The following is a 19,435-nucleotide window of genomic DNA, read 5'->3' on the forward strand; positions in this document are numbered from 1 at the left end:
CACAATAAACTGTGGAAAATTCTGAAAGAGATGGGAATACCAGACCACCTGACCTGCCTCTTGAGAAATTTGCATGCAGTTCAGGAAGAAACAGTTACTACTGGATGTGGAACAACAGACTAGTTCCAAATAGGGAAAGGACTACATCAAGGCTGTATATTGTCACCTTGCTTATTTAACTTATATGCAGAGTACATCATGAGAAACGCTGGACTGGAAGAAGCACAGGCTGGAATCAAGATTGCCAGGAGAAATATCAATAACCTCAGATATGCAGATGACACCACCCTTATGGCAGAAAGTGAAGAGGAAATAAAGAGCCTCTTGATGAAAGTGAAAGAGGAGAGTGAAAAAAAGAAAGCTCAACATTCAGAAAACGAAGATCATGGCATCTGGTCCCATCACTTCATGGCAAATAGATGGGGAAACAGTGGAAACAGTGACAGACTTTTTTTGGGGGGCCCCCAAATCGATGCAGATGGTGACTGCAGCCATGGAATTAAAAGACGCTTACTCCATTGAAGAATAGCTATGACCAACCTAGACAGCATATTAAAAAGCAGAGACACTACTTTGGCAAAGAAGGTCCATCTAGTCAAGGCTATGGTTTTTCCAGTAGTCATGTATGGATGTGAGAGTTGGACTGTAAAGAAAACTGAGCACTGAACAATTGATGCTTTTGAACTGTGGTGTTGGAGAAGACTCTTGAGAGTCCCTTGGACTTCAAGGAGATCCAACTAGTCCATCCTAAAAGAAATCAGTCCTGAACATTTATTGGAAGGATTGATGTTGAAACTGAAACTCCAATACTTTGGCCACCTAATACGAAGAACTGACTCATTTGAAAAAGCCTTGATGCTGGGAAAGATTGAAGGCAGGAGAAGGGAAGGACAGAGGATGAGATGGTTGGATAGCATCACCGACTCAATGGACATGAGTTTGGGTAAACTCTGGGAGTTGGTGATGGATAGGGAGGCCTGGCATGCTGCAGTCCATGGGGTCACAAAGAGTCAGACACAACTGAGCAACTGAGCTGAACTGATACATTATACATGAGATAGCTCTACTTCTAAAAGTTATTAATAAAACTGTATTTATAAAGTTCTGCTCACTCAGTTGTATCTGACTCTTTGTGATCCCATGAACTGCAGCACACCAGCCTCCCTGTCCATCACCAACTCCCAGAGTCCCACCCAAACCCATGTCCATTGAGTCAGTGATGCCATCCAAACATCTCATCCTCTGTCATCCCCTTCTCCTGCCCTCAATCTTTCCCAGTATCAGGGTCTTTTCCAGTGAGTCAGCTCTTCACATCAGGTGGCCAAAGTACTGGAGTTTCAGCTTCAACATCAGTCCTTCCAATGAACATCCAGGACTGATTTCCTTTAGGATGGACTGATTGGATCTCCTTGCAGTCCAAGGGACTCTCAAGAGTCTTCTCCAACACCACAGTTCAAAAACATCAATTCTTTGGCACTCAGCTTTCTTTATAGTCCAACTCTCACATCCATTCATGACCACTGGAAAAACCATAGCCTTGACTAGATGGACCTTTGTTGACAAAGTAATGTCTGCTTTTTAATGTCTGCTTTTAAAAGTCATAACTTTCCATCCAAAGAGTAAGCGTCTTTTAATATCATGACTGCAATCACCATCTGCAGTGATTTTGGAGCTCAAAAAAATAAAGTCAGCCACTGTTTCCACTGTTTCCCCATCTATTTGCCATGAAGTGATGGGACTGGATGCCATGATCTTAGTTTTCTGAATGTTGAGATTTAAGCCAACTTTTCAGTCTTCTCTTTCATTTTCATCTAGAGGCACTTAGTTCTTCTTCACTTTCTGCCATAAAGAGCCCTATTTAATTTAGTTTAAAGTGCTTATATTTAAATAAAATTGGACAAGATGACTTTCAGGTTCACATGAACTGGGAAATAATGTTAAGTTGATACTTGATATCAATGTTTAAGTTTGTTGACATAAATTAATATAGATGTCATTCAGAGTCATCAAAATTAAGTATAATAGTTTATTGTACCTAGGTTTAATAAAAAAGACCTTACTAATCTCGTGCAAGAAAATAACTGGACATGAAATTTCAAGGCAAATGTAAATTAGATAAAAGCTTTGGGATTAAGATTTTTAAGTAATCATATTTTAGAAAAAAAATAAATGTCTAAAATGATCTTTCCAAATGTTTGGTAACTTAAGATTCTAAAGCTGTGCAAATTTAAGCTAAGTGATGAAAGTTTATTCATTTAAAAGATACTGACACATCAATTATTTTAAAAAATTAAGAGTATTTAAAATATTAATGAAAATATTGGTATCAATGTTTTAAGTAAAGAAGTTATGAGAAATGAAATTTTATTTTAGTTAAGAAAAAGAGCTGGTTAATTTCATTTAGATGAAAAATGAAAGACAAGCTGGATAAAAAAAGTCCATGAAAAATTATGAAGAGGAACTCTGAGGAAAAAATTTTATTCATAGTCATGATTAATTAAATTTAGATTGAATTAACTAAGCTAATACAAGACTCCAGATTTTATTTATGTTTAAGTGTTCCTTTTTATAACAGATTCTGTGAATTTCTGTGCCCTTAAATGATATATATTTATTTTCTTTGCAACCTTGGTTAAATGGACAGGTATTGCTTCAGTGACCTCTGATCCTTTTTAAAAAAATCTTTTTGATATTTCTAACAAACTTCAAAAATATCAAATTCTAACTATGTTTTTTAGCCTCCAGCTGACTCTGGGATGGATGCTTCAAAGAAACATCTCTGAGAAATCTCAGAGATAAGCTAAGTTTATTTGGTATTTTTAATTCAAAAACATTGTCAAGTGATTGAATGTGAATTTTAGGTTGTAATGTATAGATAAATCATTAATATAGATATTCCAAAATTTATATGCAGTCCCTAACATTTGACATATGCTGATAAAATTTTGTGAGTTGTAAGTCTAGTGGTTATACTAAAATGTTATATGTTGCAGAATATCCAAGTTTCCTAAGTGCATTGTACTCAAATCTTTAAACATGCAGAACGGCCAAGGCAAAATTGGTAGGGAATCGGCTTTAGAAAGGGTGATTCCCACCTGGGGAATTCCTTCTGAACTACATAGTGACAGAGGGACCTATTTTGTTGATCAAATTGTTAAAGAAATTTGCAAAATCTGGCGGATGATGCAACATTTCCCCTGTGACTACAATTCCCAGTCTTCTGAGTTAGTGGAAAGGACAAATAGAACAATTAAAACTCAGTTGGCTAAATTACATGTGCTTATTCCTTCCATCAGTTCTCCTCAAGACAGATCCACTCCTTTGACAAATACCATTTGTCTCCCTTTGAAATTACTACAGGGAGACCAATTAGGTTACATAAAAGACTATATGATCCTATATTACTTAAGGGGGACATACTATATTATCACAAGGGTTTAATCAAATTATTGACAAGTCATTCTAAACTTGTTTCTGAAGTTTATTATAGTGATTTATCCTCAGATGAAGATCAGACATCCCATGACTTACAACCAGGAGACTATGTATATTAAAAAAGACATCATTTAAAGGACTCCCCCACCCCAACCTAAATGGAACAGACGTTATCAGGTTTTTTTTGACTAGCTCACACACAGCAAAACTGAAGGGAATTGGCTCTTAGATTCATATTTCCCACCTAAAAAGGGGTCCCGCACCAGACTTGTCTCTGGAGAGAACTGCTCACCTCACACTTGCCTTAAAGGGACACTGATAATATGGAAACACCAACACCAGGAAGAGAAGACAAGATCAGAAGTAGACCGCTGGCCCAGGGTGCCAGACCTGACCCATATGATTGTTCATCATTGATTGTTCATCAAGAATAAGTTTTATTCTTGGTCTCTTGGACTCTTACAAGTAAATAAAAAAAAAAAAAATTTTTTTTCTATCACTGCTGCTGCTGCTAAATTGCTTCAGTCGTGTCTGACTCTGTGCGACCCCATAGATGACAGCCCACCAGGCTCCCCCGTCCCTGGGATTCTCCAGGCAAGAACACTGGCATGATATTATTCAAATTTTAGAAATCAGTCAAATTGTTGGGTTTGTGGTCAGTTACCTACATCCAGTGCTTCTGGTTTACCTTGATGGGTTTCTCCCCTCCAAGGTTCTGACTGGATGGATCTAAAAAGTTTATTTTGGAAGAAAGGAATTACAGTGCTGTCTGGGCTATTACTGATATCACTAGATGGGACTCATTCACTTGGCCAATCAAACCTACTTATTCTGACCCTGGCCATAAATATAAATTTTCCATTAAGGTTGCTAGAGCTCAATAAAAGCAACTGGCTAAATTCCAGGTGTTAAAAAAAAAAAAAAAGGTAAACAGTTATGGGATGGATTTATTTGACTAACACCAGGATATGGTTGTCTAAGCCTAAAGGCCCCCTATGCTGGAAACAATTAAATCATACCAAAAATAATCAACCTAATAACATTAGAAAACCTGGCTGTGTGTCTTATGAAATCTACCAAAGTACCATTTTTCTTAAAGCCAATGATTGATATGAAACCGATTGGATCAGAAGACCAGAAATATACTGACTGGCACCTAACAGGACTCAAAGGCTTTGTGGGTCCAATCTGTGACCCTGGTGGCTGGCTGGGAAGGCATACTTCAGGATTCCCTTTGGCTCAAGACCACTTACATACAAATTTAGATGTGACTCCAGCAAATTTACCATCAATACCATCTCAGTGGGCCAATAGACCTGTGTTTCACTGGTATGATCACTTAACTATTTTTGCACCTTCAGTAGAATTGGAAAATGTTATTTCTCACATTGAAGCCTTAACAAAACTCACTCAGTAGGCATTAAATGATAGCAACTAGGCTATTAGCCTACTAAATTCTGAGATCTCTATGATAAGAAAAACTGTCTTACAAAATCGTACAGTCCTTGATATCTTTACAGCATCTCAAGGGGGTACCTGTGCTTTAATTCAAACTGAAGGTTGTGCTTACATACCAGATGGATCCCATAATGGGTGATGTTTTAAAAGATGATTTGGTTCTGAAAGCTCATGGCATAAATCCCTATGTGTAACTTTAATCACCTTATTAGCTGCATGATTTGTAATGTTTCTTTTATAAGATTGTTGTATTTTGTATTATATGATGTACAACCAAGAAATAGATCAGATTTATAACTTAGAATAATTGTAATACTGTGATTCTTGTTGTGGGAAGAGACAACAAGGAAAATATCTCCTGGATCCTATTAGTTAGAAGATAGAGGAATCTAAGAATCTTTTATTATTTCTCAATGGGCCTAATCCAGAAATTAACACTTAGAGTGACATTTCAATGAGGAGGTTCACTTGATCTGGGATGAACCTCCAAGTTTCCTGGGATTAAAAAAAAAAAAAAGTCATGAAATGTCTTGCAAATGTAGTGGAATTTATGACCATGGGGAGGGACTGTGAAATGAAAATATCTCCTGCCATATTAATAAACAAGATATGTCACAGCCATCACTGATTTCTGGCCTCCAAATGTGATTGAGGGTTCTCAAAACTGCAATCCAGAGGATGCTGCCACCCTACAACGGTGACTGTTGAGGGGCTGGGGAATGCAAGAAGCAAGATGAACAAGAAAACAAGATTGGCTCCAGACAGCTGAGGTGCATGTTAGAGGAAGGAATTCAGTCAGCCCAGGGGCTTGGATCTTCCCATACAGAGAGTGCTAAATTCCTTAACTTGATCCCTGATCTTTAATGTTCAGTCTGCCTGCTCCCTTTGTTGCAAACTTGTATGTAGCCTGACTCCCCCTCCTGCCTCCTTGGAGCATTTTTCTCAGAGCTACTGAAATTCTCTCTCCCAGTCTTGGAGTCCCAAACTTTCCCACCAAATAAAATAACTCTTTACTTTCAAGTTGTGACTATATTTTTTAATCAATAGTATGTGTTTTACTGGGGCTTCCCAGTGGTGCTAGTGGTAAAATACCTGCCTGCCTGTGCAGGAGATGTTTAAGAGACACGGGTTTGATCCCTGGGTTGGGAAGATTCCCCTGGAAGAGGGCATGGCAACCCACTCCAGTACTCTTGCCTGGAGAATCCTACATACAGAAGAGCCTGGTGGGCTACAGTCTGTAAGGTTGCACAGAATTGGACAGGATGGAAGCAACTTAGCATGCACACACATTTAATCTTTCAAATAATTTTCTCAGCTGTTATCTTATTTGACTGCCATAAACTCAGAAACAGGTAAACTAATTAATTAATTAAACATAGTAGAAATTCTCCAGAAAACTAAGAACATGAAAGACTGACAGTTTTAGATGGAACCATTGCACCCCTGCTTTGACCTGCCAGGCATACATCCAGCCTGGCCTCCAGTCCAGACACATCAACAAACTCCAGTGGCTAACACTCATCTTCAGGTAAGCTTCTGCAGGAATAAGTGTTCTAAGGATGAGACAAAGCGAAGACCAGCAGTCACCTCACATGCTAAGTAAATCTCTTCCTGCCCTTGTGGCAAATAGATACTGGCCCTGGATGTTTCTGAATTCCTTGTTAACTTTTGAAAATTTATCAGTTTCTCTGGCTCTCTTTACTACATTTTACCAATGTGAATAGTTTGACATTGTCAGATAATTTGCTTTGTTTTAAACTAGAGCTCTACCAAATAGACCCAGGAAGTTTCTGGGTTCCAAGGATGACAGAGTATTGAATGGGCAATTCCTCTCATACACAAGTACTTTGGAAAATACCCTTGGAGTTCCTTTGCATCTGCCACCATTTCTGTCACCAAGGAGGCAGAGACAAAAAGAGACTAACTATCCTTCAGTTGGATAGGGGAAGATGGTGTGTAAAACAATAATGCAGATGCTCCAACCCAGAGGAGAGATGTATAAGGTTTTTTGGAAGCAAGGCCTGGAGAACAGTTCCCCGCTCCCCACCCTGCCCCCCACCCCAGGTAAGGGAGAAAGAAGAAGAAGTTTACTTCTGAGATAAGAAAGGAATCCTCAGGACAAATATGCTCTATGGGTTCTAGCAAGACTGCAAATTTCAACCATTTGCATCATTTTAAATTAATCATGTTCCCGAATGTCTTCCACTGATGGCTGTTTTACATTTGAAATCAGTAGTTTTCTTTCTTAGCTGACCGCCACACCCATAAAGACACCACATGAAGGACACAGAATACCCCTTGGGGTGCTAATAACTGCTCATAACCTACTTTTGTTCCAGGAACTTCCTTGACACTAATGTAGGAAGCCAATGATGAAAGGCAAGGGCAATGGGCAAAAACAGTGGATAATTTTTGCCCTGGAATTCCCCCTGGATTGGGATGGAAGCTAACCTGTAGTTAAAATCAACTTCCTGCTCAGCCTTCTATTCTCTTTATCCTGTTTTCTTTGTTCCCCATAACCAGAGAGCCCTTTTCCAAAAAAAAAATTCACTTCAGAGCCACTATCTGAGGCTCTGCTCCAAAGGAACCTGAACTAAAATACTACCACTTTAAGGTATATTCAATATTTGCGACATTTAAATTGTGTCAGCTACAAACTGGCATGTGCCAAGAGCATCGCCAGGGGCTGAAGAGCAGCAGCATGGGCACTTGCCATCTGCCTCTGTGGAGACTGAACCCTGTGCTGCAGCTGGCCTTCAGCACCCCTGCCGCCTGTGGGGTTCAGGTGGAGTGAGGCTCTCTGTGCTCCAGGGCATCCCATGGAACTGGTCTAGATAGCTAGATATTTTCAGGAACTGATTTCATGATCCTTCAGGCAGTTAGAATAGGAAAAGGAGTCCAAAATGGCTAAAAGACAAAGAAGGGAAAAGCCCGCAAAAATAGATCAAAGGAAGGCCCAAGGACCAGAGTGAGGACCTCGGGTAAAATAGACGGCCCTCCTGGCTAGCCCAGTTTACACAGGGCAGGCCCAGGGGGAGGAGAAACAACATACAAAAGGAGGAGCCAAAATTGAGCCAGGGGGCTCTCTTCTCTTGGCTTTTGGGTCTGCCCACCCTCACTCCTCAGAGGATGAACCATCCTTTCTTTTTCCTAATAAAGCTGAGCTATAACACTGGTCCACCCATCGCTTCAAATTTTTGCTGTAGTGAGACAGAACTGAGGAAATTACATGCTCTCTTAATAATCCCAGTCCTTGCATCTCTTCATATCTAGAAAAACGCTAAATCCCTTCATGGTGCCATCAGTTCCTTGTGACTAACAGAGAATCTTTCTTAAAGTAAGCATTTGATTGCACTGAACTCCCCCCTCACTGAAATCTTATGTATTGACCTTCCCCCACTGCCTCTTCAGAGCAGCCTCTCAGAGCTCTCTGAGGTGCTGTCTCCCAGGCTGCAGTCCTCATTTTGCCCCAAATAAAACTTAACTCACAACTCTTTAAATTGTGTGTGTGTGTTCAGTCAACAACTGTAACCATTCCAGTTGTCTATTCCATTTAAAATAAGAAAAATGCTATTGTCAAAAGTATTTCAGTAGCACATCTATACTTGTGTTTCCTTTTCATGTAAATATATATATATATGTAAATATATATATATATATATATTTATGTCATTTTACTAACTTCGTTACAGCCACTCTACAATTTTATTATTTCCTCTAGTCATAAAAAAGAGACGCTGCTACTCCAGTTTCACCGAGTAACATTTCTTCTTCCTACTCTAAAAGTATCACTGCTCTCATTCAATTTTCAGCTCACTTTAGCAGGCTCAACTCTCTTTTTCTGTTTCTTTTTCAAAAATAATGAGATTATAAGGAAGAAAAACTTGCTCTTGCTCCTCTTTACTCTTTGACTTTGCAGCTTACTTCTAATACTAGTATTCATCTTGTAAGCTAGAGAATGTTCAATTTATTGAACTAATTAAAGACAAAACTCTAAAAAGAAATCACTATTATAATCGTTACTTTATTCATAATGTATCAACTATAAAGCAGTCTACTAATCATAATCTAATAAAATGAATCATAACATTTTTTTCATAAACTGCATTGATTGACACTCACATTCATTATTATAAAAGTTTAAGGAAATAATTATGACTATAGCTAAATTTTTCATTATCTATTTTTAAAAACAATAAACTACATTAGAATTGGCTCAGATGATGAAGAATTTGCCTGCAATGCAAGGGACCAGGGTACAATCCCTGGGTGAGGAAGATCCCCTGGAAAAGGAAATGGCAACCCACTCCAGTATTCTTGCCTGGAGAATCCCATGGACAGAGGAGACTGGAGGGCTACAGTCTATGGGGTTGCAAAGAGTCCGGCAAATAAGTGACTAACACTTAACAATTTTCTTTTCATAGGAAGGTGTTGTTGTCGTTTAGTTGCTCAGTTGTATCCACTCTTTTGTGACCCCATGGATTATCGCTCACCAGGCTCTTCTGTCCATGAGATTCTCCAGGCAAGAATACTGGAGTGGACTGCCATTTCCTTCTCCAGGGGATCTTCCTGACCCAAGAATAAAACCCACATCTCCTGTGTCTCCTGCACTGGAAAGTGGATTCTTTACTACTGAACCACCAGGAAAGCCTATATGGGACAGTAGCAAATTAAAATCAGAAAAAAAAAGTCTTGTACACAAATTTTATTCAGACCCATCAAGCTGGATTTTTACTACTGGCTTATACACTGAAAGGAACAGACTCTGGAGTATCTGGAATTTTCCACCTCAATGTGTTTTAGAATTCTACAGATATTATAGCTGCATGATAATTAAGAAGTTGCACCTTTGAATCAAAAGGTAAGATAATTAAAACTACAGCATGAAATTATAATGAGTTAGAAAGTAACGTGCTATGGAAATAAATACTTTTTTCTCCTACCTGAAGTCCGAACCCACTCTTCTGCCATTCTCTGGAATCCCAGGATCTGGACACATGTCGGAGACCAAAGCCACACCTCCTTGCGTTACTGTAATAGAAAGAAACATGATGATACTGCTCAGGAAGTATCCATATAATGACATTATATTAGACAGATTTGGCTCTTTAATGATGATGCCTTAACGTGATTTCTTTTAAGAATTCAGACAGTTTAGCTAGAATAAAATAAATCTACTCTTATTCTTAAAAAACATACTTTTACAGAGAAGGCCAACAATCTTCAGCTGGAACTCTTTCTTCTACTAAAGAAGTCTTAATACAATTAACATTTTCTCATTAAGATCACCTTTATGACAACTTACAATTAATAGCATGATGGGAAAAAAAAGAGCATCATGCCATAAACAGCTTAGCTTATATAGAAGATAGCTTTCATTCACTTCCATGGATGAAATGGAAGTGTTAATTATCTATTAAGATCTATACAAGAGATATTTCACATAAAATTACTTATTATATTGTAAACATGAAGAATGCTTATCATTTAAGTCAAACAAATAACAATTTTCTTGTGCAGTGTCCTGATTTATTTTTTGAATCTGTGTATAAAGAATCTTTCCTCCTGCTAGGATGTTGTACAATCACAGATTAGTTTTTAAAGGATTCATTTGCTTGTTAGAGTGGCCCCTTCTCCAGTAACCATCCCACTATCTGAGTAGTCTAATCTAATCAAGGTGACATGCTCTCTTTCCAGGAATATTCAATAGTGGTCTTGTGACCACATTCAGTACAAGGACACATGAGAAGAAGCCTGCAGGAATGCTTCTGGGAAGACCTTTCTGTTAGCTAGTAGTGATCATCTCTTTTTCACTCTGGGCCTTATCATGCTTGAATTTCAAATTTGTAACTCTTGGTACCCTCTTGTTACAATACAGGTTTTTTAATCTGTAGTCAGTGGTCTACTAAAACATCTCTAAAATTTATTTTCTATTCTTTTTTTTTTTTTTTAGTTCCTCTTCTATTCTCTTGAACTTATTCAAACCTCAATAAAGAATTTAACTTTCACCACATTTTTTCCACCATCATCAGCTATATAACTCCCACATTTGCTCAAGTAAAACAGTTATTACTGTGTCAAGTCATCCTCCTCAAGGTGAATGGCTATCACTGTTTACAGAGGAAGTGTCCACATTAGTGTGGTTCTTACTTGACTATTTTAGTGTATCACACTGGTCTAAAGCAAAAGTAAAGTGAAAGTGAAAGTTGCTCAGTCGTGTCCGACTCTTTGTGACCCCACGACTATACAGTCCATGGAATTCTCCAGGCCAGAATACTGGAATGGATAGCCTTTCCCTTCTCCAGCGGTCTTCCCAACCCAGGGTTCAAACCCAGGTCTCCCATATTGCAGGTGTGTTCTGTACCAGCTGAGCTACAAGGGAAGCCCAAGAATACTGGAGTGGATAGCCTATCCCTTCTTCAGTGGATCTTCCTGACCCAGGAATTGAACTGGGCTCTCCAGCATTTCAGACAAATTCTTTACCAACTGAGCTATCAACAACTTAAAGGCTTAGAAAGATCTACCTCTATACTGTCTCTGTTTTTCCTCACATGGATAGTAAAAAAAGTTAATGACAAATTGAAGGAACCCACACAAATCAACTCAAAATATTCTGGATCTTTTTCAAAGATAATGTCAAAACTGCTTACTTAGTCAAAAAAAAGAGTGCTTATTTGGAATTCTCCGAGTGCACTGAATGAAATAGGTAAGTCTGAATAGTTTGCAGATGGAAGGAAGATAACAAAAAAATGAGAGATAAATATTAAATATGTTTGATTTTCTCAAACAGAGATAGGCGTGTAACAGGATAATGATAGAAATCCATGGTGACACGTTATGTACAAGAAAACATTGAGTCCCTCAAACTCAACTACCCATTCCATCAGCATCATCAGCAATTAATGCCTTTCAAAACAGAAGCTTAAAGTTACAAAGAATGACGGTGATATATCTGCTTCAAGCAGGATCCTGATGCCGCAGAGAAACATTCTCAAAAGAGAGGATTTCCTGGGCTTACCATCATTTTAACTCTAATTTTGTCAAATTATATCTTACCAAATATTATAGGACACATGCCATAGATACTAACAAATATATGACACTTCAGTCAAAACCTTAGAATTTAAAATCAAAACTAGAATATTCAATAGGTAGTTTCATGACCCATCATTAACTAATAGTAATGTAAGATGTAAAATTATACACGTGGATGAAGAGATACAAATCAGATAGTTTGTAAAAGACTTTGAATGAATTTAGATTTAAACTGTGGAAATTATATTAATGTGTACATAATCAAATAACTCTTTCATAGCATGTTGGCTTTTACACTATCTCATTAGACCCTCACAAGCTTCCTATGAGGTATGTAGAGCAATAAGGAGCATGCTTTTCCTATTAAATTGTAACTGAGCCAGACCCTACAGGGCCTTCCCAGGACAGATCCCCCCATGTCTTCTGCCTTCTTCTTGTCCATAGAACACTTGAGCCTCTTAAGTCTTCCCCAAGTTCAAAATAATAAACTAAATTAGAGAAGTGAGAAAATGTAGGAAGAAAGGAAAACAGTCAAGCAAGACAAAAAATAATACTTTAGCCAGTAAACAAAGTCAAGGACCTTCAGTTCCTCCTAAGAGACAGCTAACATTTGGAGCCATGTCCTTTGAGCTGCTTTGAAGATAATGAAAGCCCCACCCACCAGGGGGAAGAGGTTAACTGCATGCTGACCACAAGCACATACTGGTTGGAACCAGAAGTTTGATGATGCTGACTCCCAATTACCTTACCAACAACCAATCAGAAGAATGTCCATGAGTTGATCACACACCCATAAACCTCCCTCCCCTCACCTTGTCTTTAAAAACCTTTTCATGAAAGACTTTGGGGAGTTCAGGCCTTTTAGGCACTAGCCATCAGGACTCCTTCCTTGGCACCAGCAATAAATGCTACACTTTCCTTCACCACAACGCAGTGTCAACAGTTTGGCTTTACCCCTTATGGGTGAGTGGACACAAGATTGGCTCAGTAGTGAAAATTATCCTGGTCTTTGAGGACATGTCTTGCGATCATCAATTCAAATTCAACACATATTTGTTTTTTGAACAAATCATATAGCTAGACTGGTGCCCTAGTAAAGGAAGCAATCAACACAAAAGAAGTATACACAAATTACTTATATGAAAAAGGATATCATAAACAAATACAGTGGCAGAGACAAGATTTACATTAGTGAAACAATCAGAAGTAATTAGAAATAAAGTACTAAGAATGATGATGATGATAATGTAAAATTAAACCTTACTTAAGATTAAATTAAAGCCAATTTAATCTTGGCTAGAAACTACGTGTATCATTTATACACATTTTAAACTGAATCCTTACAACCATTTCATGAGGAGATAATGTCAAACCCATTTTCCAAGAAAGAACTGAGGACAGAGTTATCACTCAATTGATGACAGATCCAGGTTTCTTTTCTTACATTTGCTCCAGTAAGATAATGAAGATAGTGCATATTAAAGGCCTTTGCAAATTAAAGTGAGGCTTTTAAAAATAATTTTAAAATTCTTAATAATAAAATTCCTTTTATATTAAAAATGAACCAAAAAGTAAAGGAAAAAGGTGTATTCATCTGTTATCACCCAGTCAAGCATACACATGGGAAGCCATATGGTCCCAACCATGAGGCTTTAGTTCAAATGCCATCTGGTGGCAATTTTCTTGCAGTATAAAAGACCAGATTCACAGGCTTTCCACATGAGACCATTAGCCACATTCAGAGCACTAGAACAACGAATTGACTGGAATATTAAATCTTCATGTAAGATGTCATTTTTCAAAGTTAAAATTTAGTTTATATTAATACACCTTTTGGAGAAGGCAATGGCACCCCACTCCAGTACTCTTGCCTGGAAAATCCCATGGACAAAGGAGCCTGGTGGGCTGCAGTCCAGGGGGTCGCTAAGAGTCGGACATGACTGAGTGACTTCACTTTCACTTTTCACTTTCATGCATTGGAGAAGGAAATGGCAACCCACTCCAGTGTTCTTGCCTGGAGAATCCCAGGGACAGGGGAGCCTGGTGGGCTGCCGTCTGTGGGGTCGCACAGAGTCGGACACGACTGAAGTGACTTAGCAGCAGTAGCAGCAATATACCTTTGGATTAATAATCCAAAATAGAAGTCATTTAAGTCAACTCACACTTTTTAGTGATATTGCTCCTGTGACTTATTATAGCATATTTTTATTGTTGATATTTATTTCTTCAGAAACCTAAAGACATATTTCAGCTGGATTAATTTTGAGACTAATTCTAACCATTTTAAACTTTCAGAGAGGTGACATATGTTTCTAGTTGCATAACAATCAGGAACCTTGTTACACAAAACACAGTTGAAATTTCTCAGGTAGCAATATCTCCATTGTATCAATGACCTTTAGATGTCAAAAAACCCATGCTAGGCATGTGTGTTTATGGGATATTGCTTTTCTGCTAAAATCAGTTTGCATAAGTCAACACTGATATTTGTTATTTCAACATTTATTGGACTCAGGCTTTACTGAAATAAAAAGCAACACCTACTTTTTAAGGCACTTCCCTTTTTTGATTTGCAAGATGCTTTATCACAGTAAGAATGAAGCATCCGTATTACTCTTTCCTCAAAAGCCAATACCTTGATTAAATGTTCATTTCCACAATATTTCAGTATTGTAGTAATTTCCTTCATTTAGCTATAACAGGGTTGTTTTCACTTAAAGAGCATCACATGGGACATTTTCATATGCATAATAGAATTTTTGATATTTTTTTCTTTCTACTGAATATATGCACTGTCTCTACCAGCTGTCAGCTTTGATCCCAGAATGATAAGCATATACTGACAAGCTTCATAGACACTAACAGCTTCTTGATGAAGATGAAATTGGCTAAAAACTCAACATTCAAAAAACTCAGATCATGGCATCTAGTCCCATCACTTTCATGGCAAATAGATGGGGAAAAAATGGAAACAGTGACAGACTTTATTTATTTTGGGGGGTCTCTAAAATCACTGTAGATGCTAACTGCAGCCATGAAATTAAAAGACACTTGCTCCTTGGGAAAAAAGCTATGACAAATCTATACAGTGTATTAAAAAGCAGAGACATTCCTTTGCCAACAAAAGTCCATGTGGTCAAAGCTATGGTTTTTCAAATAGTTACATATGGGTGTGCGTGTTGGACCGCTAAGAAGGCTGAGGGCCAAAGAATAGGTGCTTTTGAACTTTGGTGTTGGAGAAGACTCTTGAGAGTCCCTTGGGCTGCAAGGAGATCAAACTAGTCAATCCTAAAGGAAATCAATCCTGAATATTCATTGGAAGGACTGATGCTGAAGCTCCAATACTTTGGCCACCTGATTTGAAGAGCCAACTCGTTGGAAAATACCCTGATGCTGGGAAAGACTGAAGGCAGAAGGAGAAGGGGACAACAGAGGATGAGATGCTTGGATGGCAACACTGACTCAATGGACATGAGTTTGAGCAAGCTCCAGGAGATGGTGAAGGACACAAAGATTTGACCACGACTTTCTGTCCATTGGGTCACAGTGATTCGGACATGACTGAGTGACTGAACATAGAAATAGGTGAAACAAGAATTGTTGACATTTCTGATAACAAATTCTTATTATCACAATATTAGGGTTTCAAATGTATAGTTTACATAGAAATAAGTTGCCAAAGACACACGTCTTTGATCTGAAGTAGTTTGGACCTCAGATTAATGGATGGATAGTGAAATACCCATGAACATGAAAAGGCAAAATAATAGGATACTGAAAGAGGAACTCCCCATGTCAGTAGGTGCCCAATATGCTACTGGAGATCAGTGAAGAAATAACTCCAGAAAGAATGAAGAGATGGAGCCAAAGCAAAAACAACACCCAGTTGTGGATGTGACTGGTGATAGAAGCAAGGTCCAATGCTGTAAAGAACAATACTGCATAGGAACCTGGAGTGTTAGGTCCATGAATCAAGGCAAATTGGAAGTAGTCAAACAGGACATGGCAAGAGTGAAAGTCAACATTTTAGGAATCAGCAAATTAAAACAGACTGGAATGGGAGAATTTAACTCGAACATTGTATCTACTACTGCCGGCAAAACCCCCTTAGAAGAAATGAAGAAAGGGGAGGAGCTAAGATGGCAGAGGAGTAGGATGGGGAGAACACTTTCTCCCCCACAAATTCATCAAAAGAACATTTAAACACCGAGTAAATTCCACAAAACAACTTCTGAATGCTGGCAGAGGACATCAGGCACCCAGAAAAGCAACCCATCTCTTCGAAAAGAGGTAGGAAAAAATATATAAGACAAAAAAAGAGACAAAAGAGGAAGGGACGGAGCTCCATCCTGGGAAGGGAGTCTTAAAAAGAGAGAAGTTTCCAAACACCGGGAAACCTTCTCACTGCCAAATCTGTGCCGAGCCTTGGAAGCACAGAGGGCAACATAACAGGGAGGAAAAATAAATAAACAATTAAAACCTGCAGGTTACGATCCCTACGGTACCTCCCCCAGCGGAGAAGCAGCGCAGATGCCTGCACCCGCCACTAGCAAGCAGGGGCTGGGCAGGGAGGCACAGCGCGGGCTGCATCGCTTAGAGTAAGGATCTGGCCTGAATACCCTGAGCGCTATCTGAGCAAACTAATTTGGGCTAGCAAACCAGACTGTGGGATGTCTACCACGTGAAAAGCCAGCCCTAACCTAAGACACTGCCAGGCCCGCACACAGAACAAAAGACTGTACAGAGATAGCTGGTTGCAGACCGTCCCCCTCCAGTGACAGGCAGCCAGAGCCGGAGAGGGGCAATCACAGCCCCAGAGAGACATTATCTACAAAACTGTAAGAAGGCTTTTTCGCTAACTAAAACTTCTTGGTGGTCTGGACGGTCAACATCCACCTGAGAATGTGTGCCGGTTGTACACCTAGATAACCGAGCGGTGGGGAGGCGATAAGTCGCAGCAATTGCGCTGGCCAAACACCTCATCACCTGAGCTGCTGGACCTGGGAAGGGCACAAAACTCAGGCCCAACCGAGTCTGCGTCTCTGAGGACTACCCGAGTGCCTGAACCTGAGCTGCTTAGACCTGGGAGATGCAAGCTGCCCAGGGCCGGCCACGGATGGTTCCTGGCGGAGCAACCTAGAGCCTGAGCAGTGTGGGCAGGGAGGCTACTCGTTCCATGAGCGGGGGCAGGCCCAGTGTGGCTGAGGCACTGCGAGCACACGCCAGTGTTATTTGTTTGCAGTGTCCCTCCCTCCCCACAGCACGACTGAACAAGTGAGCCTAAAAAAAAAAAGTGTCCACCACCATCCCCTTTGTGTCAGGGCGGAAACCAGACACTGAAGAGACCAGCAAACAGAAGAAGTTATAACAGAGGGAACCGCCTTGAAAGCTACAGGCAATAGATTAAAACCCTGTGGTTAGTACTGAATACATAGGAAGGGTCCTATAGATCTTGAGAAATATAAGTAGGACAAAGGAACTAGCGGAAAATGAACTGACTCCACAATACCCACAACAAAACCAGAGAAAGTCCTAGATATATTTTTACTACTTTTACAATCATTCTTTCTATTTTTTTTTAATTTAAAAAAAATTTTTAAGTCCTCTATTATTCCTTTAATTTTCACTTTTATAACCTACTATTACTTTGCAAAAAAAAAAAAAAAGACCCTATTTCTTTTTAAAGCAAACTTCATATATATATTTTTTATAATTTTTGTGACTTTTTTTTCCCTTCTTTTCTTTAACATTGTATTTTTGAAATTCCAAACTCTACTCTAGATTTTTAATTTATGTTTTTTGGTATTTGTTATCACTTTTGTACCTATATTTTCTTTATAATTTTTGTGACTTTGTTTTTGTTTGTCTTTTTTCTCTCTCTTTCTTTTTCTTCTTTTTTTTAACATTGTATTTTTGAAATTCCAGACTCTACTCTAGATTTTTAACTTTTGCTTTTTGATATTTGTTATCAATTTTGTACCTATATTTTCTTTATAATTTTTGCGACTTTGTTTATTTTTGTTTGTTTTTTCTCTCTTTCTTTTCCTTCTTCTTTTCTTTAACATTGTATTTTTGAAATTCCAAACTCTACTCTAGATTTTTAATTTTTGCTTTTATGTATTTCTTACCAATTATGTACCTTTAAGAACCCAATCTTCAGGACCCATTTTTCACTAGGGAGCGAGATTACTGGCTTGACTGCTCTCTCCCCCTTTGGACTCTCTTTTTACCCACCAGGTCACCTGTGTCTATTCCCTAACCCCTCTCTACTCTACCCAACTCTGTGAATTTCTGTGTGTTCCAGACTGTAGAGAACACTTAGGGAACTGATTACTGGCTGGATCTGTCTCCCTCCTTTTCATTCCCCCTTTTATCCTCCTGGCCACCTCTGTCTCCTTCTTCCTTCTTCTCTTCTCTGTATAACTCCATGAACATCTCTGAGTGTTCCAATTGTGGAGTGCACATAAGGAAGTGATTACTGGCTAGCCCACTCTCTCCTCTATTGATTCCAGCTCATCTCATTCGGGTCACCTCTAACTCCCTCCTCCCTCTTCTCTTCTCCATGTAATGCTGTGAACTTCTCTGGGTGACCCTCACGGTGGAGAAACTTTTCATCTTTAACGTAGATGTTTTATCAGTGGTGCTGTATAGAAGGAGAAGTTTTGAAACTACTGTAAAAATAAGACCAATAACTGGAAGAAGGAGGCTTAAGTCCAAACCCTAACTCCAGGGAGCTCCTGACTCCAGGGAACATTAATTGACAGAAGCTCAATAAACACCTCCATACCTACACTGAAACCAAGCACCACACAAGGGCCAACAAGTGCCAGGGCAAGACATACCAAGCAAATTTTCCAGCAACACAGGAACACAGCCCTGAGCTCCAAGATACAGGTTGCCCAAAGTCACCCCAAAACCATAGACATTTCATAACTCATTACCGGACACTTCATTGCACTCCAGAGAGAAGAAATAAAGCTCCACCCACCAGAACACTGACACAAGCTTCCCTAACCAAGAAACCTTGACAAGACACCTGTACAAACCCACACACAGCAAGGAAATGCCACAATAAAGAGAACTCCACAAACTGCCAGAATACAGAAAGGACACCCCAAACTCAGCAATTTAAACAAGATGAAGAGACAGAGGAATATCCAGCAGGTAAAGGAACAGGATAAATGTCCAACAAACCAAACAAAAGAGGAAGAGATAGGGAATCTACCTGATAAAGAATTCCAAATAATGATAGTGAAATTGATCCAAAATCTTGAAATCAAAATGGAATCACAGATAAATAGCCTGGAGACAAGGATTGAGAAGATGCAAGAAAGGTTTAACAAGGACCTAGAAGAAATAAAAAAGAGTCAATATATAATGAATAATGCAATAAATGAAATAAAAAACACTCTAGAGGCAACAAATAGTAGAATAACAGAGGCAGAAGATAGGATTAGTGAATTAGAAGATAGAATGGTAGAAATAAATGAATCAGAGAGGATAAAAG

The 19,435-nt window shown here is 38.9% G+C and overlaps 1 protein-coding gene across 2 annotated transcripts in view; it reads right to left on the reverse strand.

Annotated features, from left to right (window-relative positions):
• CSMD1 (CUB and Sushi multiple domains 1) overlaps positions 1-19,435 on the reverse strand; it is a 2,064,317-nt gene that overhangs the window by 598,234 nt on the left and 1,446,648 nt on the right. For both annotated transcript variants that reach the window (XM_059882319.1, XM_024986326.2), the window contains exon 8: positions 9,837-9,924. In XM_059882319.1, coding sequence (XP_059738302.1) covers positions 9,837-9,924 — 88 coding nt within the window. The remainder of the gene's footprint in view (positions 1-9,836; positions 9,925-19,435) is intronic.

The sequence above is a fragment of the Bos taurus genome, chromosome 27, assembly GCF_002263795.3.
Source record: "Bos taurus isolate L1 Dominette 01449 registration number 42190680 breed Hereford chromosome 27, ARS-UCD2.0, whole genome shotgun sequence".
Classification (NCBI taxonomy): Eukaryota; Metazoa; Chordata; class Mammalia; order Artiodactyla; family Bovidae; genus Bos; species Bos taurus.